General features: G+C 47.3%; 1 protein-coding gene across 1 annotated transcript in view; it reads right to left on the reverse strand.

The window, feature by feature from the left end:
• DECR1 (2,4-dienoyl-CoA reductase 1) overlaps positions 1 to 18999 on the reverse strand; it is an 83863-nt gene extending 64864 nt beyond the window's left edge. Inside the window, exon 1 of the mRNA XM_075316269.1 lies at positions 18919 to 18999. Coding sequence (XP_075172384.1) covers positions 18919 to 18990 — 72 coding nt within the window. The 5' untranslated portion in view covers positions 18991 to 18999. The remainder of the gene's footprint in view (positions 1 to 18918) is intronic.
• Positions 19000 to 27559: the final 8560 nt, after the last annotated feature.

Raw genomic sequence — 27559 nt, forward strand, 5'->3', positions numbered from 1 at the left:
CATACAAGTCCATGCTGTCCTTGTGCTATCCGGATGTCACATGTAGAACACACATGTATGCACCTTCACCATGGAATGTGCAAAACACAAACGTTTTGCACGGTTGTGTGAAGGAGGCCTAAAGGAAGGGGACAGTAAAGTGGCTGCTGACTGCCCAGAGGGATTGTATTACATTATGTCAGGCAATCCCCAGGAGAGGCAGTGCTGATAGAACTGGAACGGTGCCATGACTGGAGGCGAGTAGAAGTGCGATTTTACAAGGGGAAAACATACAACATGCAAACCTTTGGTCTTCAAAACAGCATAAAATTATTATAGATACACTTGAACACAGTTTTTGAAGGAACTCAGAAGAGAGGTTGCTCCAAATATCTTGGAGAGCCACAGATCGTCCTGAAGCTTCTGTCCCTTCATATAATCACAGACAGAGTGGATGATGTTGCGGTCAGGGCCATATCATCACTTCCACAACTTTTTGCTCTTCTTTATACTGAATTTAGATATATGTATATCATACTGGTGCTGCAGGTTTTAGTAAATTTGTGGTGTAGAGAAAAAAAAAAAAGTTTTATTAGAGAAGTAAACAAGGGAGGTTTGGTGCATGTTTCCCGTTTCCAAGTGCACGGTGCACCCCTTCACCCCCCCCCCCGCCAATTACCATCTTTCGGCCCTCTCCTTATTGTCATCGGCAGCATTAGTTTCGGATCGCTGTCTGATCTCAGTGAGTCCAGCACACACTGACACTGCAGGATATGAGAGTACAGTGTCAGTGTGTCCAGGTGCGTTCATGTCCCTCTCTTCAGTATAGCAGTCACTCGCTGCACACAGGGATATACGGCCATTGTTGACAGACAAGGGAGATGAGCGCAGGTACACACCGACACTGCATGTGCTCTATACACTTAGATCAGGCAGCGATCTAAGGATAGTTTCACATATGCGTTGTTTTGACGGAAACAGAACCCATCACAGATGCAGTACAGGTCATTTATTTACAGTGGAAGTGCGACATCATGCGGACACATGCGGGTAGTGTATGAAGCACACATCAGCATGGTGTCGCACTTCCACTGTAAATAAAATGACCTGTACTGCATCTATGATGGGTTCCGTTTCCGTCAAAACAACGCAAATGTGAAACTACCCTAAAGCGAAGGCCGACAGCACGAGGCATGGGGGAGAAGGATGATAATTAAGGGGACAGATCACTGCGCTGAAGCCCCTTGTTTACTTTAATAATAATAATAATAATAATAATAATAATAATAATAATAATAATCTTTATTTCTATAGCGCCAACATATTCCGTAGCGCTTTACAATTCAGGAGGATCATATACAAACAAGTAACAGTTATAGAAATACAATATTTAGAGGGGAAAAAAAAAAATACAACCCTGCTCGTGAGAGCTTACAATCTACAATGAGATGGGGGGAGAGGCAAGGTTCAAGTGCTTATTTACAATGACAATCCAACCATCTCACGGAAATGGGGCTGGATAATGGTTTCCTGGACCAGTGGGCCCGAGCCTTGAGATGCCTTTTGGGTGCCATGGAGTTTGATGTGGAGCTATGTTGTGAGAGGTTGTAGAGGGACTATGTGAATCGAATCTGATTAGGGAGTGTGATAGGCCGCCCTAAAAAGATGCGTCTTTAGGGTGCGTCTGAAGCTGAGTAAGTTGTGATTTGTCCTAACTTCTTGGGGTAGAGCGTTCCAGAGGGTTGGTGCAGCTCGGAAGAAGTCTTGGATCCGGGAGTGGGAGGTTCGAATTAGTGTGGATGTTAGTCGAAAGTCGCTTGCAGAGCGTACATACTTTATATGTAATATAACAATTTTTCTATATAGCAAATTTACATAGCTCTTCAGGACCAGTATGACCTCTATAAAAGGCCTAAATAGTTGAATTTCAGATTTGGAGGGGGCTGACAGGTTCCCCTTAAGGACATGAGCTGAATGTTTTGGGTCTTTGTTCCGCAGCAGAATAAATTTGGAGCTTAAAGCTGTGTCCACGGTAGAATGTTGCTGCGGATTTTTCTGCATCAAAATCCGCGGCTTTCCTGCAAAATCCGCACCTTTTCAAAGGTTCGGATTTGCCGCGGATTTTTTTCTTTTTTTTTTTTTCCAATTTTAAGCCAAAATCTGGATCAAAATCCGCAACAATAATTGACATGTTGCAGATTTTTCCGGATCAAAATCCGCCGCGGAAAAATCCGCAGCATGGGCACAGCATTTACAAAATGCCATAGAAATGGCTGGGAAGTGCCGCTGCTGCAGATTTTCGGAAAATCCGCGGCTTTTCCGCGAGAAATCCGCGGCAAAATCCGCGCATTTTCCGCAGCGTGGGCACATAGCCTTAGGAGGACAAAAAAAAAACAAAAAAAAAAAAAAAAAAAACAAACACACACAAGTCTACCCAGAAAACAACAAATTTGTCTGATTCAACGCAACTGAACTGGTTAATGAAAATAGACAGTGCATTCTGGGTAGTTCAGTGAGCTCACCGTTTTTTCAAAGACTATTCAACAGATTGAAAAACATCACTTTTTTGGGTGGGTGGGGCGAGGGGAATGAGGAAAAACTTATCAAACTGATTCTAAAAGTTGACACATGGGTCAAAGACTGAAAAACCTGGTCTTTAAAAAAAAAAAGTCTGTTCATGAGAAACAAAAAACAAACATGTTTAAATGAGGCTTAAAAAGGGTTATTCCCACCTCGGAGAGCCTATCCCAGTATGTAGTAGGTGTAATAATAATAAATATTAGCAAATACCTCACAATTAGAAATGTAGTATAGTTCTCCTGATATAGCCATGTCTCTTACCTCATGTGCAGAGCATTGCATATAGTTGCTAATGGCCGTAACCATGGATACCTATCTGCAATGCCCTGCACATGAGGTAAGAGACATGGCTATATCAGGAGAACTATACTATACTACATTTCTAATTGGGAGGTAATTGGTATTATTATTATTACACCTTATTATGGGAATACTCCTTTAATTAACATAAGTAACATACCACTTATGGAAGGTTTTTCTATTCAGAAACTGTTGTGTCCCATGAATGGGAACAACCTGTTGTATATAATTCTTGCATTGCATATTTTTCCTCCTATCAGGAAATTCCTTATTGTTACTAGGTAGATTAGACTGTATGAAGTTTGTCCCTATGTACCTCCCTTAGTTGGCTTCTGTATAGAATGCTCCTCCCTTCTCCTTCAGTTTAGTGTAGAGGAACCATTACTGAAGAGACATGTCTACAACCCTGTACAGATTATTCCTTTTCATCTGCCTTTACTTTGTACTTAATACAAGATTCTAGAAGAAAACTACAGCGTTTCTCCTTGTCTTCCTACAAGTCATCGTTGGGCTGAGTTAACACTATCTGTGGAAGCCGGTAGAGTGAGTAAAACCATACAGTTATCTAAGGGACTGATAATTAGAGCGGTTGGATTCACTCACCCTGCTGATGGAGTCAAAGAGAGCACTCTCCCTACCTGCTCTAAAGCAACAAGAGGAAGACAGGGACTCACACTTACATTACAGTGAAAGATCTAAGCGGTTGACCAAACCAACATGGAAGGTTAAAGAGAACCTAGAAACAGCAAGAAGTGAACTGCACACCCAGGCAGCATTACTGTGGCAAAGAGTGCAAAAACAAGTGACTGTTTTATCTGGGCCCGGTGCTCATGAGCTACCACCAGAGGGAGCCCTGGAACAACTGTACTCAGCATACAGGTCCTACAAAGAGATTTGTAAAAAATATTCCTCTACCCTGCTGAGATCAAATACGTCTGAGTCTGAAAAAGAACTACAGGACTTTCAACAGCTTAATGCTGAACGAGACCGCACCGTGTGCGACATTGTGAGCGAGACTGAAGCAAAAATTGCGCAAATGTCAGGAGCGGCATCTTACAAATCCAGGTCCGTTAAGACCTCAAGGCACTCACTCAAATCAGGCTCATCAAGGTACTCAACCCTCAGCGAGCAGCTCATAAAGGTGCGCGCTGAAGCAGAAACAACAAAAGTACACGCCATCTTCGCCCAGAGAGAAGCAGAGATGAAAGCAGAATCTGCACGCAGAGAAGCAGAGATGAAAGCAGAATCTGCACGCAAAGAAGCAGAATCTGCACGCAGAGAAGCAGAAATTGAAGCCCTTCAGAAGGAATGTGAACATGTGGTGGCCATGGCAAGGCTAAAGGTCTTTGAGCAAGCTCTGGGTGGGAGCCAAGAAGGCAGCGCCAGTTTGTGTGATCTCGATACAGAAGACTCACTTAAGCGTACAAGAGACATACCTCCCAACTTTCAAAGAAGGAAAAGAGGGACAAAGTTTGCGGCGCGCGTAGCGCGCCGCGGCAAATTTTTAGGCCACGCCCCCTAACCACACCCATTTCACAGTCACGCCCATATCCACTCCCCATCCACACCCATTCAGCACAAACACGCAGGCAGCCGGCGGGCCTCCAGCACGGACACGCAGGCAGCCGGCGGGCCTCCAGCACGGACACGCAGGCAGCCGGCGGGCCTCCAGCACGGACACGCAGGCAGCCGGCGGGCCTCCAGCACGGACACGCAGGCAGCCGGCGGGCCTCCAGCACGGACACGCAGGCAGCCGGCGGGCCTCCAGCACGGACACGCAGGCAGCCGGCGGGCCTCCAGCACGGACACGCAGGCAGCCGGCGGGCCTCCAGCACGGACACGCAGGCAGCGGGCCTCCAGCACGGACACGCAGGCAGCCGGCGGGCCTCCAGCACGGACACGCAGGCAGCGGGCCTCCAGCACGGACACGCAGGCAGCCACAGTGAGGCGGCCGGTCGCCCGCACAGTGAGGCGGCCGGCCGCCTTCACAGACAGGCGGCGGGCCGCCCGCACAGAGAGGCGGCCAGCCGCCCGCACAGAGAGGCGGCCGGCCGCCCGCACAGAGAGGCGGCCGGCCGCCCGCACAGACAGGCGGCGGGGGGCGCCCGCACAGACAGGCGGCAGGGGGGCGCCCGCACAGACAGGCGGCAGGGGGGCGCCCGCACAGACAGGCGGCAGGGGGGCGCCCGCACAGACAGGCGGCAGGGGGGCGCCCGCACAGACAGGCGGCAGGGGGGCGCCCGCACAGACAGGCGGCAGGGGGGCGCCCGCACAGACAGGCGGAGGGTGGCGCCCGCACAGACAGGCGGCGGGTGGCGCCCGCACAGACAGGCGGCGGGCCGACCGCACAGACAGGCGGCGGGCCGACCGCACAGACAGGCGGCGGGCCGACCGCACAGACAGGCGGCGGGCCGACCGCACAGACAGGCGGCCGGCCGCACAGACAGGCGGCCGGCCGACCGCACAGACAGGCTCCGGCCGGGGGTGAGGGGGGAGGGAGGGAAATCAGCGCTGGGGAGATTAGTTTACTGTACCAGCAGCAGCACAGGCAGCGCTCCTCTCTATGCCACGTGTACTAGGATGGTAGGAGGGAAAAGCAGGGAGGCGGAGAGAGAGTGGGTGGGCGGAGCCCAGGAGCCGGCCGTCCCGCCCGTGGCAACGGGACAAACAACGTAAAGCGTGAAAGTCCCGCTGTATCCGGGACGGTTGGGAGGTATGCAGCATGTTAGAATGTGTACATAAGATCCCGCTGGTGGTGGCCGCAGCTTATAGGCCCCAAATCTGGTGACAGGTTCCCTTTAAAGTGAACCTGTCAGGTGCAATATGCACTCAGAGCCAGGAGCAGTTCTGGGCACATATTGCTAATCCCTGCCTAACCGTCCCTGTATACACTAGCATAGATAAAGAGATCAAGAACAAATATTTTTAAAGATCTTATATCTTATGCTAATGAGCGCGGGGACTAGTCACAAGGGCGTTACTTCACTTGGCTAGTCGGCTCGCATAGCATGTTAGCATGTTATTACGCCCCTGTGTGAGTACTAACACGCTATATGAGCCGACTAGCCAAGTGAAGTAACGCCCTTGGGACTAGTCCCCGCGCTAATTAGCATAAGATATAAGCTCTTTAAAAATACTTTTTCTATAGATGCCTTTATCTATGCTAGTGTATACAGGGACAGTTAGGGAGGGATTAGCAATATACACCCAGAACTGCTCCTGGCTCTGAGTGCAGATTGCACCTGACAGGTTCCCTTTAAAGGGAAACTGTCACCAGAAATTTAGCAAAAAAAATAAAAGATTCCCCTGTGCAGCTCCTGGGCTGCATTCTGGAAAGGTTCCTGTTGCTATTGTGCCCCCTTTGAGACCTAAAAAAATACTTTATGAAGTCTTACCTTTTTGTATGCAAATCTGTTTTTATGGTCACGGGGGCGGGCTGCCTGGCGTCCGTTATTCCCCCTCCTGCCGCTGTACGCCGTCCCCCATTGCTCATTTCCATACATGAGGACGCCTTCCTCATGTAACTGTCCTCCTGAAGTTTTGTGCATGCCCAGTGCCACTCTCGCGGGACTGAGCACTGTGCAAAGTGTGAACGCTTTTGAGGTGATTGCGCAGGCGCGAGATTATGGGCGGCGCTGTGATTGTCATCAGCAGCGTCATCCAAGTACCCGCCCATAATCTCGTGCCCACGCTTCTCACTCTGCCTCCACCGTTATGCGCAAGCACTGGCCATATGAACCACGTTACCTATTACCATGGGCGCGAGATTATAGGCGGCGCTGTGATTGTCATCAGTAAAGTCATCCAAGTACCCGCCCATAATCTCGTGCCCGCGCTTCTCACTCTGCCTCCACCGTTATGCGCAAGCACTGGCCATATGAACCATGTTACCTATTACCATGGGCGCGAGATTATGGGCGGCGCTGTGATTGTCATCAGCAAAGTCATCCAAGTACCCGCCCATAATCTCGTGCCCGCGCTTCTCACTCTGCCTCCACCGTTATGCGCAAGCACTGGCCATATGAACCACGTTACCTATTACCATGGGCGCGAGATTATGGGCGGCGCTGTGATTGTCATCAGCAAAGTCATCCAAGTACCCGCCCATAATCTCGTGCAAGCAGTAATAGGTAACATGGTTCATATGGCCAGCACTTGCGCATAACGGTGGAGGCAGAGGGAAAAGTGCGGGCACGAGATTATGGGCGGGTACTTGGTTAACGCTGTTGATGACAATCACAGCGCCGCCCATAATCTCGCGCCTGCGCAATCACCTGAAAAAGCGTTCACATGCGCAAAACTTCGGGAGGACAGTTACATGAGGAAGGCGTCCTTGTGTATGTAAATGAGCAATGGGGGACTGCGTAAAGCGGCAGGAGGGGGAATAACGGACGCCAGACAGCCCGCCCCCGTGACCATAAAAACACATTTGCATACAAAAAGGTAAGACTTCATAAAGTATTTTTGTAGGTCTCAAAGGGGGCACAATAACAACAGGAACCTTTCTAGAAGCAGCCCAGGAGCTGCAGAGGGGAATCTTTTATTTTTATTGTGAAATTTCTGCTGACATGTTCCCTTTAACTGGTAGGGGAGCCAGGATAAAGCAGAGCTGAAGCTGTTGGGAAGCTAGGACCCAGCAGCTCTACAGGCAGGAGACCACTGATTGGTAATAGAAGTCTGCAGATGTCACTCTGCATAGGTTATTGTCACTGCTATCTGCAGGAGATAAGTGCTGATTGCACGGTCTCCTCAGCTTCCTGATTCCCCGTGTCTGCAGCAGTGAGAAGCCGCACACGGGGAATCAGAGACAACAGCTGCAGAGAAACGCAGGCTCCGGGACTGGGGGGGGGTCGGCTCTGGTGCAGGGGGGGGGGCTCTGCTGCAGGGGGGGGGGGGTCGCTCTGCTGCAGGGGGGTCGCTCTGTTGCAGGGGGTGATTCATACCTCAGCAGCAGTCACAGGAGTAGGTGCGCGCTCGGCTCTGTAATGAATAGTAGAAGGGAGAAACAGCGAGGCGGGGCTACAGTGGGTGGGTGGAGCCCGGGATAAACAGCCTCACGGGCGGGACCCGGGATCAAAGGCTCAGAAGAGGGACTGTCCCGCTGTATCCGGGACGGTTGGGAGGTATGCAAGAGATTACGTGCTGAGCCAGGCCGACGAACTTCCAACTACCATCAACATTCCCGTTAGCACGAACACTTCTCCAGAGCTTCAAGACACTGATCCACCTACAGCTTCCAGCCTTCCATGTCAGTCCAATGCACCTCAGACTTTCAAGCCTGAACCTGCTTCATATTCCAATGCACAGCCACACCCTGCGCATCAGCAACCTCCGTATGCCCATGTCTACATGCAACCTAACATGCCGGCAAGGCGCTACACTCCCAACAACTGTGTAGTTCCAGACCCACATACAACAGAGACTGTACACACCAAACCGGTGGTTACTGGTCTAAACGCCTACGCCACTCCGTACTTTCCCATGTTCCCGAACCACGAAGCTACGAACCACGCAACCAGCATCACGCAGACAGCAAATGTGCCCCCAACGTCGCAAAGATCAGACATGTCCGACTTTGCGAGGTACATGATCCGCCGAGAACTCACCAACACCGGTCTCACAAAGTATGACGACCAGCCTGAAAACTACAGAGGGTGGAAGTGTGCCTTCAAAACCGCAACGCGTGACCTTGGCATTACGGCTGCTGAAGAGCTGGACTTGCTAATCAGGTGGCTAGGGCCACGGTCTACTGAGAGAATCAAGAGACTCAGATCCGTCTACATCAGCGACCCAACAACTGGTCTCGCAACTGCATGGGACAGACTAGAGAAAGGCTTCGGCAGTCCTGAAGCAATTGAAGATGCATTACTGAAACAACTATACGACCTCCCCAAAATATATGGCAAGGATGCTTCAAAGTACCAGGAACTCCGTGACCTGCTGTCCGAGCTCCAGCTGGCCAAAACAGACACACACCTACCTGGCCTCAGCTACCTGGACACCGCTCGTGGGGTGAAACCCATAGTCGCCAAGTTACCTTACAACTCATCAAAATGACAGAAAATGTAGGGACCCAGTATCAGTCAAAAAGACCGATGTTCTACCACCTACACCAACGTCAGCACCAGACAAGGGCAATGAAGGCGGGAAGGCGGAAAATCCAAACCGCCAGTGTCCAATTCACAAGCTGCCACATCCCCTGAAGAAGTGCATTGACTTCAGGAAGAAACCCCTTCAAGAACGAAAGGAACTCTTGAAAGGGTTTGGGGTATGTTTCAGGTGTTGTGCCTCTACAGAACACCTTGCCAAGGACTGTAAGGTTACAATTAAGTGCATGGAGTGCGACAGCACGGATCACGTACAAGTGCTCCACCCATCTCAGCCTGATCCTGCACCTACACCTTCTCCTACCACAAGTCATGACGGGGAGAGTACAGGCCAAGCTGCAAACCACCTCACAGTATCCTCCTCGTGCACTGAAGTCTGCGGAGAAGATCTCTGGGACAAGTCTTGTGCAAAAATATGCCTCGTAAGGGTATATCCCAAAGGTCACCCAGAAAGGGCCGTAAAGGTGTACAGCATCCTGGATGACCAGAGCAACAGGTCACTCGCCAGGTCTGAACTCTTCGACTTGTTCGGCTTAAAAGGAAATGCCTACCCTTACACACTAGGTACTTGCAGCGGCATCTCAGAAGCTTGCGGAAGAAGAGCCAGTGGTCTCGTGGTAACATCTCTTGAAAATACCGTAGAGATACCTCTACCGACACTCGTCGAGTGCAATCAGATAGCGGCTAACCGGGAAGAGATTCCAACACCAGAGGCAGCTCTTCACCACCCTCACCTAAGAACTATCGCCAGCAAGATCCCACCTCTTGATCATAGTGCAAAAATCCTGATTCTGATTGGAAGGGACATCCTCCAGCTACACACAGTACGCCAACACATCAATGGGCCACACGATGCGCCATTCGCTCAGCGCTACGACTTAGGCTGGGTGATCATAGGAAACGCCTGCGTAGGCAAAGTGAAGAGTCCCGACGCGATCTCCTCCTACAAGACGCACATCCTCCCAAACGGTCGCGGCACTCACTTTCAACCATGTCCGCATCACTACGGGGTGAAAGAGAGGCTGAGCGACACCAGGTGGCAACAGCAGCCTCCCGACTGCGCGGACGCATATCATCTCTGGGATGACGACTTCGGGTCAACAGCGTTCGAGTCTACAAATGAAGACAACAAATTGGCTCCAAATGAGAGAAGACAAAGAATTCATAAAGATTATGGATAAAGAGTTCTCTCAAAACGACTCTAACAGTTGGGTAGCCCCATTACCCTTTCGGTCTCCAAGACCAAGGTTGCCAAACAACTCCCAGCAAGCAACCTCAAGGTCCTCCTCTCTAAAACGCACTTTGGAAAGATAACCAGAGATGGAGAAATGCTTTGTCGAGATTACGCAAAATATCCTCGACAGAGATCATGCTGAACAGTGGCACCACATTCTCACCGAACAAAATCCAGCTGACCGAGGAACGAGACTCATTGCTGCGTCCAAACTCGGCGACAACATGTGGCTGACACCTCCAAGTATCTTATACGAGGAGACCTGCGATAACTACGCCGACAACATGTACGAGCTGGTGGAACCAGAATCCGACAAGGAAATTAGACCAATCGTCTCCGCTCGCTACACTTCAGTGACATCAAAACAGAAGTTGAGACCTCATCGCTTCGAGCGCTTCTCAAGTTGGTCATCTGAGGTACGAGCCGTAGCTTGTCTTATTCACATTGCTCACTGTTTCACCGACTACAAGTCTTCAACGTGCCACGGCTGGCACATGTGTGTGATTCGTCCAGTTACCGAATTCGTGCTACTTTTACCAAAGGAGGACGTTACATGAACTAACTTGTCGTTGGACATTGCCACGGCGGGGAGCGTACCTTTCCTTACCCCTGCTGTACGGAGACACAACTGTCCGTGTCCAATTGAACTTTGAACTTGTCCAATTGAACCTTGAACTTGATTAAAACTTTACCGTTGGATTATTGGGTTGGAGGAAGAGTTGGCATGTTTGCGGCTTCCCCAATCTGAAGATGGGTTTGTTGAACTTGGATTCATTTTTCTACTTTTACATTTTTACGCAAGGACAATGCGTCATCAACCAAGCATGGACTTGAATTCAGTACATTACTGTTGCGTTTTTTGTGTTAGTCTCTTTTCTCATTACAGGTTTCGTGACATCGAGGGACAGGATCGACTCCTTACATCGTAGAAGGACTTGTGAAATCATATGATTTCAGACGGGGAGTGTTGTGTCCCATGAATGGGAATAACCTGTTGTATATAATTCTTGCATTGCATATTTTTCCTCCTATCAGGAAATTACTTATTGTTACTAGGTAGATTAGACTGTATGAAGTTTGTCCCTATGTACCTCCCTTAGTTGGCTTCTGTATAGAAAGCTCCTCCCTTCTCCTTCAGTTTAGTGTAGAGGAACCATTACTGAAGAGACATGTCTACAACCCTGTACAGATTATTCCTTTTCACCTGCCTTTACTTTGTACTTAATACAAGATTCTAGAAGAAAACTACAGCGTTTCTCCTTGTCTTCCTACAAGTCATCGTTGGGCTGAGTTAACACTATCTGTGGAAGCCGGTAGAGTGAGTAAAATCATACAGTTATCTAAGGGACTGATAATTAGAGCGATTGGATTCATTGCTACCAGGAAGAGACAGAATAGAAACCATTATGAGTAGCACATATAGCCCAATCGTTGATTTCACCGCAAATTACTATATATTTATTTTAATTTCTTAAAAAGGGAAGGGGGCAAAATTGCATTTGTCATAATCAAAATCTCTAATAATAAGAATATGGAAGAGTCAATTTCCAATTTCATGGTTTGTATTATGGGTGTGCAGAACAGTTTTGTTCCACGTGTATATTTTTTGCACAACTTTACATTTTTAGTTGAAGAAAAAAAATAAAAATAAAACTAAAAACACAAAATATAGACAACTCTTATAATATACACACACATAAGTGATCTAATGCTGCCATCTAGTGGATTTATATAGAAAATAGCATCAATAGGACTAGACCAGAAGGGGAAAAAAAAAAGGCGCATTGGGATGGTGATTTCTTTTGAAAATTGGTGGAAAAAAAAAAAAAAAAAAAAAAAAAATAAAAAAAATATATATTATATATATATATATATATATATATATATATATATATATATATATATATATATATATTAGTAAATCTACTAACTTGTCCTTAAAAAAGGAAGGTTCTACTGTATGTCAAGATATCATACTACGTACACACTATATATATATATATATATATATATATATATATATATATATATATATATATATATATATATATATATATATGTGTGTACGTAGTATGATATCTTGACATACAGTAGAACCTTCCTTTTTTAAGGACAAGTTAGTAGATTTACATATACATATATATATATATATATATATATATATATATATATATATATATATATATATATATATATATATATATATATATATATATATACACACACACACACACACACACAGACACAGACAGACTATATATTAAAAAAAAAAAAATATGCAGTTGTGGCACGTTTCATTTTCTCCATCCGTTTGGCACGTACGACACTTATTAAATTTTTTTATGTTAAAGATGTGCAAAGATAGATGGATGATAGACAGAATTTACAGCTAATAACCACATTGATTAAAAGAAAAAAAAAAAACACTTAGGGTTCCCACCATTTTTGATAATCGGCAAAGATAAAGCAGACAGCTGAGTGCTAGCATTATCAGTGTGGTAAGGTTCATGCTTATTGGGCTTAAGGCTATGTGCCCACATTGCGTTGTGTCCCTGCAGAAATTTCTGCAGCGATTTGAACAGCACACGTGCGCTTTATATCGCTGCAGAAACACTGCATAATGAAAAGCCGATTTCATGCGCTCTGGATGTAGCCTCTCCCATAGACGGTGGCTGCATCCAAAGCGCACAAAAGAAGTGACATGTTGCTTTTTAGAATGCAGCGATTTGGCAGCATGCAAATCGCTACGTTCTAAAACGCAACGTGCGCATGGATTATGTACAATCTTCATAGATTGTGCTGGGGACGCAGGACGCATGCAGTTACACTGCGGTGCAGAACGCAGCATAACTGCATGCAATACGCACACGTGGGCAAAGAGCCTAAAAATACCAGCCTGCAGCCACCTTAGAAGTGGAGCATCATGACGTGTTCCAGTTCTGGTGCTGCGCCTCAGCTCTTCTTACTGCCCTGCTGCAGTGGCAATCGGGATAATGATTTATGTGACTGGATGTCATCTGGCATCAGACACCCCCCATTACTAACCCAGTAAACTGAGGAAAAAATAAATAAAATAGATAAAGAAGGACAAAAACCTATACCTAGTTGCAGATATCAGCAGTACCAAGTATAAGCATAGTAATGTGCTGTGGTGTACAGGTTCCATATTTTGCTCCATTCTGCCTGGAGCAGATACCTGTTACTAGTTGGGGTGCTGGACCCCCTCTGATCTCACATTAATGACCTAGCCTTACTGATAATTGGGACTAAGATATTGACAACTTAAGAAATAACGTTTGGAACACCATGCCAAGTCTGAACTGGGTGCAAAAACCCTAAACAAAAAAACCCTTCACTATATAAAGAGAAGGGCTGCACACCAGTGAAGTGCAAGGGAAATAAATGTAAAGCAGAAACTGCCATATGAATATGGACATGAAAAATACAATAGCTACATGCAAAAATGAAAATATGACAATGGTATCTGCCGGTCCACATTATACATACATAGCCTGGGTCTCAGCTTCCCTGTGATACCAATGTGACTGAAGAATGAGTGTGATTAGACAGGGATCATAAGCAAAAGATAGTGATCACAGGTATTATTTGCTCCATTCAAAATTCAGTATCAGAGAGAGATGTCCTCTGGTTGACCCTATTTCACCATGACCAAAGAGTACGTGTTAGCAGATCTTGAACAAACCACGATTATGAGGAAGTAACGTTTACAGTTCAACAGTCAGGAAACTTGTGGTTAGTTGACAACAGATGTAAGGAAACTGGCATGTAAAATTTACAGCTCATTGCAATATCTCCAGGAAACTGTGGTCGGCCAGTGGTCAACTGGCAAAATGTGCAGGAAGCTACTGGTGCCCACAGCAGCTTGTGGTCAAGTTACATGAACATGACTCAGCTGTCACATGCAGGTCACCAATTCACCACTCAGTGCACACGACGTACAAAGTTTCCTATAAAAACACCGGACTCGCTTAATGAGAGGGGGACATTTCCAGGACGCTCAAGTGAATGCACTGTTCCTGTGATGCAGATGTTGTTTCCTTCTCACTAATCGAGTCCCTCCGATGAGAAAGGATTGCTACAACATACGGTAATGTTGATGCATATTTCTGTTATTGTATAAGATTCTATGACTATAAAGTAGTTCTAATGCCTATGCACCATTGATTATTCATGCGCTATTAAAATAAATAGTATCTTGCTATAAAGAATCTTAGTATTCGTGCCTGCTTAGGATATCAGTGAGCGCTTAGTAAGTACGGGCTTTCAGACCCTTTTTAGGAGAATTTAGCAAGACATTCCCATACACGGTAAGTTTTTTTTAACTGCAAGAGAGGACACACGCTAGGGACCCCAAAGTAAGAGAATACCGTGACAAGGTGTTGGGGCTCTGTTGCATTGATCAATTCAATAGCTAAATTTCTCTTTATTCTTAAAGTTCATGGCAGTTATGCAGATTTCATTGTCATATTTTCATTTTTTCATAGAGCTATTGTATTTTTCATGTCAGTATTCACACAGCAGTTTTTGCTTTACATTTATTCCCCTTGCACTGTCACTGGTGTGCAGCCCTTCTCTTTATACAATATCTAAAGGGGGCTTTACACGCAGCGATATCGCTGGTGAAAACACCCGCCACCGTCGTTTGTGTGTCACGGGCGACAAATCGCTGCCCGTGGCGCACAATATCGTTAGGTGCCGTCACACATACTTACCTGCCTAGCAACGTCGCTGTGGCCGGTGAACCGCCTCCTTTCTAAGGGGGCAGTTCGTGCGGCGTCACTAAGCGGCCGCCCAATGGAAGCGGAGATGAGCGGCCGTAACATCCCGCCCACCTCCTTTCTCAATGCCGGCGGCCACAGGTAAGCTGTAGTCCTTCGTTCCCGGGGTGTCATATGTAGCGATGTGTGCTGCCTCGGGAACGACGAACAACCTGCGTCCTCAACAATCAACGATTTTTTGAAAATGAACGACGTGTCAACGATCAACAATAAGGTGAGTATTCTTGATCGTTAGCAGCCGTTCGTTGGTGTCAAATGCAACGACGTCGCTAACGATGCCGGATGTGCATCACGGAAGCCGAGACCCCGGCGATATATCGTTAGATCCGTCGTTGCGTGAAACGGAGCCTTTAGTCCCAGACCACAATTTTAAGGCTTTCTGCACAGTCAATGAAAAAAAAAAAAGAAACAATTGTACAAAATGTACATGGTAAGTATATACACTGTAGAGCTGATAGAGTCCGGACACACTGATGATCACAAACCTATATTGAGACAGGACACAACCTAAACACGGCCATTCCTCCAGCCCAGACCTGGGCAAGGGGCGGCCCGCGGGCCACATCCGGCCCGCCTGCTCTCTGTGACCGGCCCGCCCGTCTTCAGCCGGTGCAGTGGAGCCGGGCTGCAGCGTGCCGAGCAGGGAGAGATCCTGTGCAGGTCCGCACAGTCAGTGCAGGCAGCGGAACGCAGGAGTCTTTCCTCTGTTCCCTGCCGGCACTAATTGTCAGTGACACACGCGCGCGCGCTCTGACGTTGTCAGTACTGCGCTGCGTGTGTCATTTCAAAAGTTCCCGCTGGGCAGGAGAAAGAAGCAGCACAGCAGACGGAATAATTCATCTTGCAGGACCTGCGATGATGTCACGCCCATGTGACTGTGTGGGAGGAGACACAGGATGCCGGGCAGAAAGCAAAGATACTGAATCCTGAAGGAGATGTGGACACATGATGACTGGTAATGAGAAAAGAGGGGACATGAGGGGGAGGGAGGCTGCAGGGTGAGTGGCATATGAGGGAATATGGAGCTGCAGGGTGAGGGGCATATGAGGGCTGCAGACTGACAGAAGGATGTAAAGGGGTGCAGAGTGTTTGAGAGGGGTAAGTTGGGGTACAGGCAGGGTGAGATATGTGGGCATGGTGTGTGACATATGGGGGTGTAGTGTGTGTGATATGGGGGTGCAGGCTGTATGGGGTGTAGTGTGTGTGATATGGGGGTGCAGGCTAGTGGTGTAGTATATGGGGGTATAGTGATGTAGTATATTACAGGTGTGCTATATGGAGGTGTAGTATATTACAGGTGTGCTATATGGAGGTGTAGTATATTACAGGTGTGCTATATAGTGGTGTAGTATATTACAGGTGTGCTATATGGAGGTGTAGTATATTACAGGTGTGCTATATGGAGGTGTAGTATATTACAGGTGTGCTATATAGTGGTGTAGTATATTACAGGTGTGCTATATGGAGGTGTAGTATATTACAGGTGTGCTATATAGTGGTGTAGTATATTACAGGTGTGCTATATGGAGGTGTAGTATATTACAGGTGTACTATATGGAGGTGTAGTATATTACAGGTGTACTATATGGAGGTGTAGTATATTACAGGTGTACTATATGGAGGTGTAGTATATTACAGGTGTACTATATGGAGGTGTAGTATATTACAGGTGTGCTATATGGAGGTGTAGTATATTACAGGTGTGCTATAAGGAGGTGTAGTATATTACAGGTGTACTATATGGAGGTGTAGTATATTACAGGTGTACTATATGGAGGTGTAGTATATTACAGGTGTGCTATAAGGAGGTGTAGTATATTACAGGTGTGCTATATGGAGGTGTAGTATATTACAGGTGTACTATATGGAGGTGTAGTATATTACAGGTGTACTATATGGAGGTGTAGTATATTACAGGTGTACTATATGGAGGTGTAGTATATTACAGGTGTGCTATATGGAGGTGTAGTATATTACAGGTGTACTATATGGAGGTGTAGTATATTACAGGTGTACTATATGGAGGTGTAGTATATTACAGGTGTGCTATATAGTGGTGTAGTGATGTAGTATATTACAGGTGTGCTATATGGAGGTGTACTATATTACAGGTGTAGTATATAGGGGTGTAATGATGTAGTATATCGGAGGTGTATTATATAGTGGTGTAGTATAATACAGGTGTATATGGGGTGTAGTATATTACAGGTATATGGAGGGAGTGTAGTATAATACAGGTGTAGTATATAGGGGTGTAATGGTGTAGTTTATTACAGGTGTAGTATATGGAGGGGGTGTAGTGATGTAGTATATTGGGTAGAACTGAGGTAATTATATTAGTCCGGCCCTCTAAACCAATCCCAATTTCTCATGCGGCCCCATGGGAAAATTAATTGCCCACCCCTGCTTCAGCCTGTACCTGCCTTCCCCAGCTGTAGGGCCTGGAGGAGGCTGTGCAGCAAATAAAAGGACTTCTACAAGACTCACTCCCGTATGGCTCACATACACAGGCAGCGCTGTACAGTGGGAATATCTGGAGTGCTGCTCCTGTACAACTCTGAATACAGGAAACAAAATAGTGGGATTTCCCATGTGTACAGAGGATTTCCCCTCAAACAGTTGTGTGAACAAGCATTTAGGCCCTGTGCCCACACTGCGGATTTTGATGCAGATTTTCAGAAATCTGCATGTCCATTGTGAAGCCAGCAAAGTATAGGATTCAGAAGTGCTGTGCCCACGTTGAGTATTTTTCCCTTGCGTATTTGGTGCATATTTCTTTTTTTCTGCACCAAATCTGCACCAAATACACAAGGGAAAAATAAGCCACGTGGGTACAGCACTTCTGAATTCTCAGACTTTTCTGGCTTCACAATGGACATGCAAATTTCTGAGAACACGCGTCAAAACTACACAGCATGGGCACGGGGCCTTATGGCGGCCGCACAGACTTACAGAGAACAGGACAGATGATCCGTGCAGTGTGATCAGTGGCAGCATGCGTCAGGGCCTGGCTGTATAATCATGGCCAGGTAGGTTTGGGCTGCAGCGCTTCCGACAGAAACATCAGAAGAAGCTGGTGGGGACCGAGCTGCAGGGGGATCTAGTCAGACAGGCGGGTCCCCGGGGGCTAATCCTTGCTGTTTTGCAGGTACAAGTCTTCACCCATGGGCAGGACCCAGCACCAACTAGTCACCCGCTCCAGTCATGGGGAAATTAACAAAAATTGCAAGGCTCTGAAAATGGGGACAAACCAATCATTTTTCTTTCCTGATAAAACAAAATACACTATGGTGGCTTTTTTTCCTCAGCACTTTTATTTTTTTTTTATTCCCATTTTCAGTACATTGCAAAATAAAATGGTGTCACTGAAAAACACCTCATCTCAAAAAAAAAAAAGTGAAAAAAAGAAACAAAAACAAACAAGCCCATGTACGGTTAAAAAAGGTACAGGAACTTCTCTTGGAAGAAGAGAGATATATAAATGAAAAAAGAAAAAAAAAATGCTTGCAGTAGGAAGGGGTTAAAAGGTCCTTTCCATAAAGGAAGATCTGGTGGGATCCTAACAGGGGGGCTCCGTAAATCAAACACCACACTCACAGGTTGTAGACACAAAAGTGCGTTATCCTGTGGGGTCTCCTATAACTTAGCCCTGTTTTTTCTCCCTAGAGGACGAAGTTGCCTTATAACCCCGGGGCTCCCCCTGATCCGGACGACACTTTGCCTTTACACATCCAACTTTGCCCACATTAAAGATGGCCGCCTGTAGCACCGTGATGCCGCCGCTTATTGGCTAATGATTGATCACGTGAATCCTCTGCAGCAGTCTTGTCTTTCTTTTTTGCCACCTTTTGCAGCGATGCACTGACTGCCCTATATAACAAGTATTGGGCCGAGAGAATGACGCCAGCCCCCATCTTACCCGGAGGGCACTCGGGGCACCTCGAACACTCAGCACAGCACGCCGCCCCGCAGCTGATATCAAAGCCGCCATCTTTCAGTACTACTATTCAAAATCATTCAACTTTATTGACTACATACTCATGCAACATAACCACGTGACCGTCGTCATCAGCTGTCCCTGTGGACTGTGACCTGTGTGTCAGGAGCTGGGTTGCCGCCAGTCCTATCCAAATCCCGTCCACTGTCAGTATAGGTTATAATAATGAACATGCTTTGTTATATGTCCTGTGTTTATGTACATGTAGCGAACAGGTGCAAGAAGGTGCAACTACAAGGTCCAGCATGTCTTCCTATAGTCACCAGCAAGCAGATAATGATTGACAGTGTGAGCGAAAATGTGCCCTTATCTGGAGAGTGTCCCTGTATACAGTATCTAGAGAGTGCCCTGTATACAGTATCTAGAGAGTGCCCCTGTATACAGTATCTAGAGAGTGCCCCTGTATACAGTATCTGGAGAGTGCCCCTGTATACAGTATCTAGAGAGTGCCCCTGTATACAGTATCTAGAGAGTGCCCTGTATACAGTATCTGGAGAGTGCCCCTGTATACAGTATCTACAGAGTGCCCCTGTATACAGTATCTAGAGAGTGCCCTGTATACAGTATCTAGAGAGTGCCCCTGTATACAGTATCTAGAGAGTGCCCTGTATACAGTATCTAGAGAGTGCCCCTGTATACAGTATCTACAGAGTGCCCCTGTATACAGTATCTACAGAGTGCCCCTGTATACAGTATCTAGAGAGTGCCCCGTATATAGTATCTAGAGAGTGCCCCTGTATACAGTATCTACAGAGTGCCCCTGTATACAGTATCTAGAGAGTGCCCCGTATATAGAATCTAGAGAGTGCCCCTGTATACAGTATCTAGAGAGTGCCCCTGTATACAGTATCTAGAGAGTGCCCCTGTATACAGTATCTAGAGAATGCCCCTGTATACAGTATCTAGAGAGTGCCCCTGTACACAGTATCTAGAGAGTGCCCCTGTATACAGTATCTACAGAGTGCCCCTGTATACAGTATCTAGAGAGTGCCCTGTATGCAGTATCTGGAGAGTGCCCCTGTATACAGTATCTAGAGAGTGCCCCTGTATACAGTATCTACAGAGTGCCCCTGTATACAGTATCTAGAGAGTGCCCCTGTATACAGTATCTAGAGAGTGCCCCGTATATAGTATCTAGAGAGTGCCCCTGTATACAGTATCTACAGAGTGCCCCTGTATACAGTATCTAGAGAGTGCCCCTGTATACAGTATCTAGAGAGTGGCCCTGTATACAGTATCTAGAGAGTGCCCCTGTATACAGTATCTAGAGAGTGCCCCTGTATACAGTATCTGGAGAGTGTCCCCATGTACAGTATCTAGAGAGTGCCCCTGTATACAGTATCTGGAGAGTGTCCCCATATACAGTATCTAGAGAGTGCCCCTGTATACAGTATCTAGAGAGTGGCCCTGTATACAGTATCTAGAGAGTGCCCTGTATGCAGTATCTGGAGAGTGCCCCTGTATACAGTATCTAGAGAGTGCCCTGTATACAGTATCTAGAGAGTGCCCCGTATATAGTATCTAGAGAGTGCCCCTGTATACAGTATCTAGAGAGTGCCCCTGTATACAGTATCTAGAGAGTGCCCCTGTATACAGTATCTAGAGAGTGGCCCTGTATACAGTATCTAGAGAGTGCCCCTGTATACAGTATCTGGAGAGTGTCCCCATATACAGTATCTAGAGAGTGCCCCTGTATACAGTATCTGGAGAGTGTCCCCATATACAGTATCTAGAGAGTGCCCCCGTATACAGTATCTAGAGAGTGCTCCTGTATACAGTATCTAGAGAGTGCCCTGTATACAGTATCTGGAGGGTGCCCCTGTATACAGTATCTGGAGAGTGCCCCTGTATACAGTATCTGGAGAGTGCCCCTGTATACAATATCTAGAGAGTGCCCCCATATACAGTATCTAGAGTGCCCCTGTATACAGTATCTAGAGAGTGCCCCCATATACAGTATCTAGAGAGTGTCCCTGTATACAGTATCTAGAGAGTGCCCTGTATGCAGTATCTGGAGAGTGCCCCTGTATACAGTATCTAGAGAGTGCCCTGTATACAGTATCTAGAGAGTGCCCCTGTATACAGTATCTAGAGAGTGCCCTGTATACAGTATCTAGAGAGTGCCCCGTATACAGTATCTACAGAGTGCCCCTGTATACAGTATCTAGAGAGTGCCCCTGTATACAGTATCTAGAGAGTGCTCCGTATATAGTATCTAGAGAGTGCCCCTGTATACAGTATCTACAGAGTGCCCCTGTATACAGTATCTACAGAGTGCCCCTGTATACAGTATCTAGAGAGTGCCCCTGTATACAGTATCTACAGAGTGCCCCTGTATACAGTATCTAGAGAGTGCCCCTGTATACAGTATCTAGAGAGTGCCCCTGTACACAGTATCTAGAGAGTGCCCCTGTATACAGTATCTACAGAGTGCCCCTGTATACAGTATCTAGAGAGTGCCCTGTATGCAGTATCTGGAGAGTGCCCCTGTATACAGTATCTAGAGAGTGCCCCTGTATACAGTTATCTACAGAGTGCCCCTGTATACAGTATCTACAGAGTGCCTCTGTATACAGTATCTAGAGAGTGCCCCGTATATAGTATCTAGAGAGTGCCCCTGTATACAGTATCTACAGAGTGTCCCTGTATACAGTATCTAGAGAGTGCCCCTGTATACAGTATCTAGAGAGTGCCCCGTATATAGTATCTAGAGAGTGCCCCTGTATACAGTATCTAGAGAGTGCCCCTGTATACAGTATCTAGAGAGTGCCCCTGTATACAGTATCTAGAGAGTGGCCCTGTATACAGTATCTAGAGAGTGCCCCTGTATACAGTATCTAGAGAGTGCCCCTGTATACAGTATCTGGAGAGTGTCCCATATACAGTATCTAGAGAGTGCCCCTGTATACAGTATCTGGAGAGTGTCCCCATATACAGTATCTAGAGAGTGCCCCTGTATACAGTATCTGGAGGGTGCCCCTGTATACAGTATCTGGAGGGTGCCCCTGTATACAGTATCTGGAGAGTGCCCCTGTATACAGTATCTGGAGAGTGCCCCTGTATACAGTATCTAGAGAGTGCCCCCATATACAGTATCTAGAGTGCCCCTGTATACAGTATCTAGAGAGTGCCCCCGCACACAGTATCTAGAGAGTGGCCCTGTATACAGTATGGAGAGAGTGCCCCTGTATACAGTATCTAGAGAGTGCCCTGTATACAGTATCTGGAGAGTGTCCCCATATACAGTATCTAGAGAGTGCCCCTGTATACAGTATCTGGAGAGTGTCCCCATATACAGTATCTAGAGAGTGCTCCTGTATACAGTATCTAGAGAGTGCCCTGTATACAGTATCTGGAGGGTGCCCCTGTATACAGTATCTGGAGAGTGCCCCTGTATACAGTATCTGGAGAGTGCCCCTGTATACAGTATCTAGAGAGTGCCCCCATATACAGTATCTAGAGTGCCCCTGTATACAGTATCTAGAGAGTGCCCCCGCACACAGTATCTAGAGAGTGGCCCTGTATACAGTATGGAGAGAGTGCCCCTGTATACAGTATCTAGAGAGTGCCCCTGTATACAGTATCTAAAGAGTGCCACCATATACAGTATCTAGAGAGTGCCCCTGTATACAGTATCTAGAGAGTGCCCCCATATACAGTATCTAGAGAGTGTCCCCATATACAGTATCTAGAGAGTGCTCCTGTATACAGTATCTACAGAGTGCCCCTGTATACAGTATCTAGAGAGTGCCCCTGTATACAGTATCTGGAGAGTGCCCCTGTATACAGTATCTAGAGAGTGCCCCTGTATACAGTATCTAGAGAGTGCCCCTGTATACAGTATCTAGAGAGTGGCCCTGTATACAGTATCTAGAGAGTGCCCCTGTATACAGTATCTGGAGGGTGTCCCCGTATACAGTATCTAGAGAGTGCCCCTGTATACAGTATCTGGAGAGTGTCCCCATATACAGTATCTAGAGAGTGCCCCTGTATACAGTATCTAGAGAGTACCCCTGTATACAGTATCTAGAGAGTGGCCTGTATACAGTATCTGGAGGGTGCCCCTGTATACAGTATCTGGAGGGTGCCCCTGTATACAGTATCTGGAGAGTGCCCCTGTATACAGTATCTGGAGCGTGCCCCTGTATACAGTATCTAGAGACTGCCCCCGTATACAGTATCTAGAGACTGCCCCTGTATACAGTATCTAGAGAGTGCCCCCATATACAGTATCTAGAGAGTGCCCCTGTATACAGTATCTAGAGAGTGCCCCTGTATACAGTATCTAGAGAGTGGCCCTGTCTACAGTATGTAGAGAGTGCCCCTGTATACAGTATGTAGAGAGTGCCCCTGTATACAGTATCTAGAGAGTGCCACCATATACAGTATCTAGAGAGTGCCCCCGTATACAGTATCTAGAGAGTGCCCCCATATACAGTATCTAGAGAGTGCCCCCGTATACAGTATCTAGAGAGTGCCCCTGTATACAGTATCTAGAGAGTGCCCCCATATACAGCATCTAAAGAGTGCCCCTGTATACAGTATCTAGAGAGTGCCCATATATACAGTATCTAGAGAGTGCCCCTGTATACAGTATCTGGAGAGTGCCCCTGTATACAGTATCTAGAGAGTGCCCCTGTATACAGTATCTAGAGAGTGCCCCTGTATACAGTATCTAGAGAGTGCCCCCATATACAGTATCTAGAGAGTGCCCCTGTATACAGTATCTAGAGAGTGCCCCTGTATACAGTATCTAGAGAGTACCCCTGTATACAGTATCTAGCTAGAGAGTGCCCCTGTATACAGTATCTAGAGAGTGCCCCTGTATACAGTATCTAGCTAGAGAGTGCCCCTGTATACAGTATCTAGAGAGTGCCCCTGTATACAGTATCTAGAGAGTGCCCCTGTATACAGTATCTAGCTAGAGAGTTCCCCTGTATACAGTATCTAGAGAGTGCCCCTGTATACAGTATCTAGAGAGTGCCCCTGTATACAGTATCTGGAGAGTGCCCCTGTATACAGTATCTAGAGAGTGCCCCTGTATACAGTATCTAGAGAGTGCCCCTGTATACAGTATCTAGAGAGTGCCCCTGTATACAGTATCTAGCTAGAGAGTGCCCCTGTATACAGTATCTAGAGAGTGCCCCTGTATACAGTATCTAGAGAGTGCCCCTGTATACAGTATCTAGAGAGTGCCCCTGTATACAGTATCTAGAGAGTGCCCCTGTATACAGTATCTAGCTAGAGAGTGCCCCTGTATACAGTATCTAGAGAGTGCCCCTGTATACAGTATCTAGCTAGAGAGTGCCCCTGTATACAGTATCTAGAGAGTGCCCCTGTATACAGTATCTAGAGAGTGCCCCTGTATACAGTAGAGAGTGCCCCTGTATACAGTATCTAGAGAGTGCCCCTGTATACAGTATCTAGAGAGTGCCCCTGTATACAGTATCTAGCTAGAGAGTGCCCCTGTATACAGTATCTAGAGAGTGCCCCTGTATACAGTATCTAGAGAGTGTCCCTGTATACAGTATCTAGAGAGTGCCCCTGTATACAGTATCTAGAGAGTGCCCCTGTATACAGTATCTAGAGAGTGCCCCTGTATACAGTATCTAGAGAGTGCCCCTGTATACAGTATCTAGAGAGTGCCCCTGTATACAGTATCTAGAGAGTGCCCCTGTATACAGTATCTAGAGAGTGCCCCTGTATATAGTATCTAGCTAGAGAGTGCCCCTGTATACAGTATCTAGAGAGTGCCCCTGTATACAGTACCTAGAGAGTGCCCCTGTATACAGTATCTAGCTAGAGAGTGGCCCATATACAGTATCATCTGGAGTTTATCAGTCACCACCATCAGTCACTGTACCCCACACATACCACCATCAGTCACTGTACCCCACACATGTCATCATCAGTCACTGTACCCCACACATGTCACCATCAGTCACTGTACCCCACACATGCCATCATCAGTCACTGTACCCCACACATGTCACCATCAGTCACTGTACCCCACACATGTCACCATCAGTCACTGTACCCCACACATTCCACCATCAGTCACTGTACCCCACACATGCCATCATCAGTCACTGTACCCCACACATGCCACCATCAGTCACTGTACCCCACACATGCCATCATCAGTCACTGTACCCCACACATGCCATCATCAGTCACTGTACCCCACACATGTCACCATCAGTCACTGTACCCCACACATGTCACCATCAGTCACTGTACCCCACACATTCCACCATCAGTCACTGTACCCCACACATGCCACCATCAGTCACTGTACCCCACACATGCCATCATCAGTCACTGTACCCCACACATACCACCATCAGTCACTGTACCCCACACATACCACCATCAGTCACTGTACCCCACACATGCCATCATCAGTCACTGTACCCCACACATACCACCATCAGTCACTGTACCCCACACATTCCACCATCAGTCACTGTACCCCACACATGCCACCATCAGTCACTGTACCCCACACATGCCACCATCAGTCACTGTACCCCACACATACCACCATCAGTCACTGTACCCCACACATTCCACCATCAGTCACTGTACCCCACACATGCCATCATCAGTCACTGTACCCCACACATACCACCATCAGTCACTGTACCCCACACATTCCACCATCAGTCACTGTACCCCACACATGCCACCATCAGTCACTGTACCCCACACATTCCACCATCAGTCACTGTACCCCACACATGCCACCATCAGTCACTGTACCCCACACATGCCATCATCAGTCACTGTACCCCACACATGCCACCATCAGTCACTGTACCCCACACATACCACCATCAGTCACTGTACCCCACACATGCCACCATCAGTCACTGTACCCCACACATTCCACCATCAGTCACTGTACCCCACACATGCCACCATCAGTCACTGTACCCCACACATGTCATCATCAGTCACTGTACCCCACACATACCACCATCAGTCACTGTACCCCACACATGCCACCATCAGTCACTGTACCCCACACATGCCACCATCAGTCACTGTACCCCACACATGCCACCATCAGTCACTGTACCCCACACATTCCACCATCAGTCACTGTACCCCACACATGCCACCATCAGTCACTGTACCCCACACATTCCACCATCAGTCACTGTACCCCACACATGCCACCATCAGTCACTGTACCCCACACATGCCACCATCAGTCACTGTACCCCACACATGCCACCATCAGTCACTGTACCCCACACATGCCACCATCAGTCACTGTACCCCACACATTCCACCATCAGTCACTGTACCCCACACATGCCACCATCAGTCACTGTACCCCACACATGCCACCATCAGTCACTGTACCCCACACATTCCACCATCAGTCACTGTACCCCACACATGCTACCATCAGTCACTGTACCCCACACATGCCACCATCAGTCACTGTACCCTACACATGCCACCATCAGTCACTGTACCCCACACATGCCATCATCAGTCACTCACTGTACCCCACACATTCCACCATCAGTCACTGTACCTCACACATGTCACCATCAGTCACTGTACCTCACACATGTCACCATCAGTCACTGTACCCCACACATGTCACCATCAGTCACTGTACCCCACACATGCCACCATCAGTCACTGTACCCCACACATGCCACCATCAGTCACTGTACCCCACACATGTCACCATCAGTCACTGTACCCCACACATGCCACCATCAGTCACTGTACCCCACACATGTCACCATCAGTCACTGTACCTCACACATGTCACCATCAGTCACTGTACCTCACACATGTCACCATCAGTCACTGTACCCCACACATGCCACCATCAGTCACTGTACCCCACACATGTCACCATCAGTCACTGTACCTCACACATGTCACCATCAGTCACTGTACCCCACACATGTCACCATCAGTCACTGTACCCCACACATGTCACCATCAGTCACTGTACCTCACACATGTCACCATCAGTCACTGTACCCCACACATGTCACCATCAGTCACTGTACCTCACACATGCCACCATCAGTCACTGTACCCCACACATGTCACCATCAGTCACTGTACCCCACACATGTCACCATCAGTCACTGTACCTCACACATGTCACCATCAGTCACTGTACCTCACACATGTCACCATCAGTCACTGTACCTCACACATGTCACCATCAGTCACTGTACCTCACACATGTCACCATCAGTCACTGTACCTCACACATGTCACCATCAGTCACTGTACCTCACACATGCCATCATCAGTCACTCACTGTACCCCACACATGCCACCATCAGTCACTGTACCCCACACATGTCACCATCAGTCACTGTACCCCACACATGTCACCATCAGTCACTGTACCCCACACATGTCACCATCAGTCACTGTACCTCACACATGTCACCATCAGTCACTGTACCTCACACATGTCACCATCAGTCACTGTACCCCACACATGCCACCATCAGTCACTGTACCCCACACATGTCACCATCAGTCACTGTACCTCACACATGTCACCATCAGTCAC

This window comes from Anomaloglossus baeobatrachus, chromosome 6 (genome assembly GCF_048569485.1).
Source record: "Anomaloglossus baeobatrachus isolate aAnoBae1 chromosome 6, aAnoBae1.hap1, whole genome shotgun sequence".
NCBI classification, from domain to species: domain Eukaryota; kingdom Metazoa; phylum Chordata; class Amphibia; order Anura; family Aromobatidae; genus Anomaloglossus; species Anomaloglossus baeobatrachus.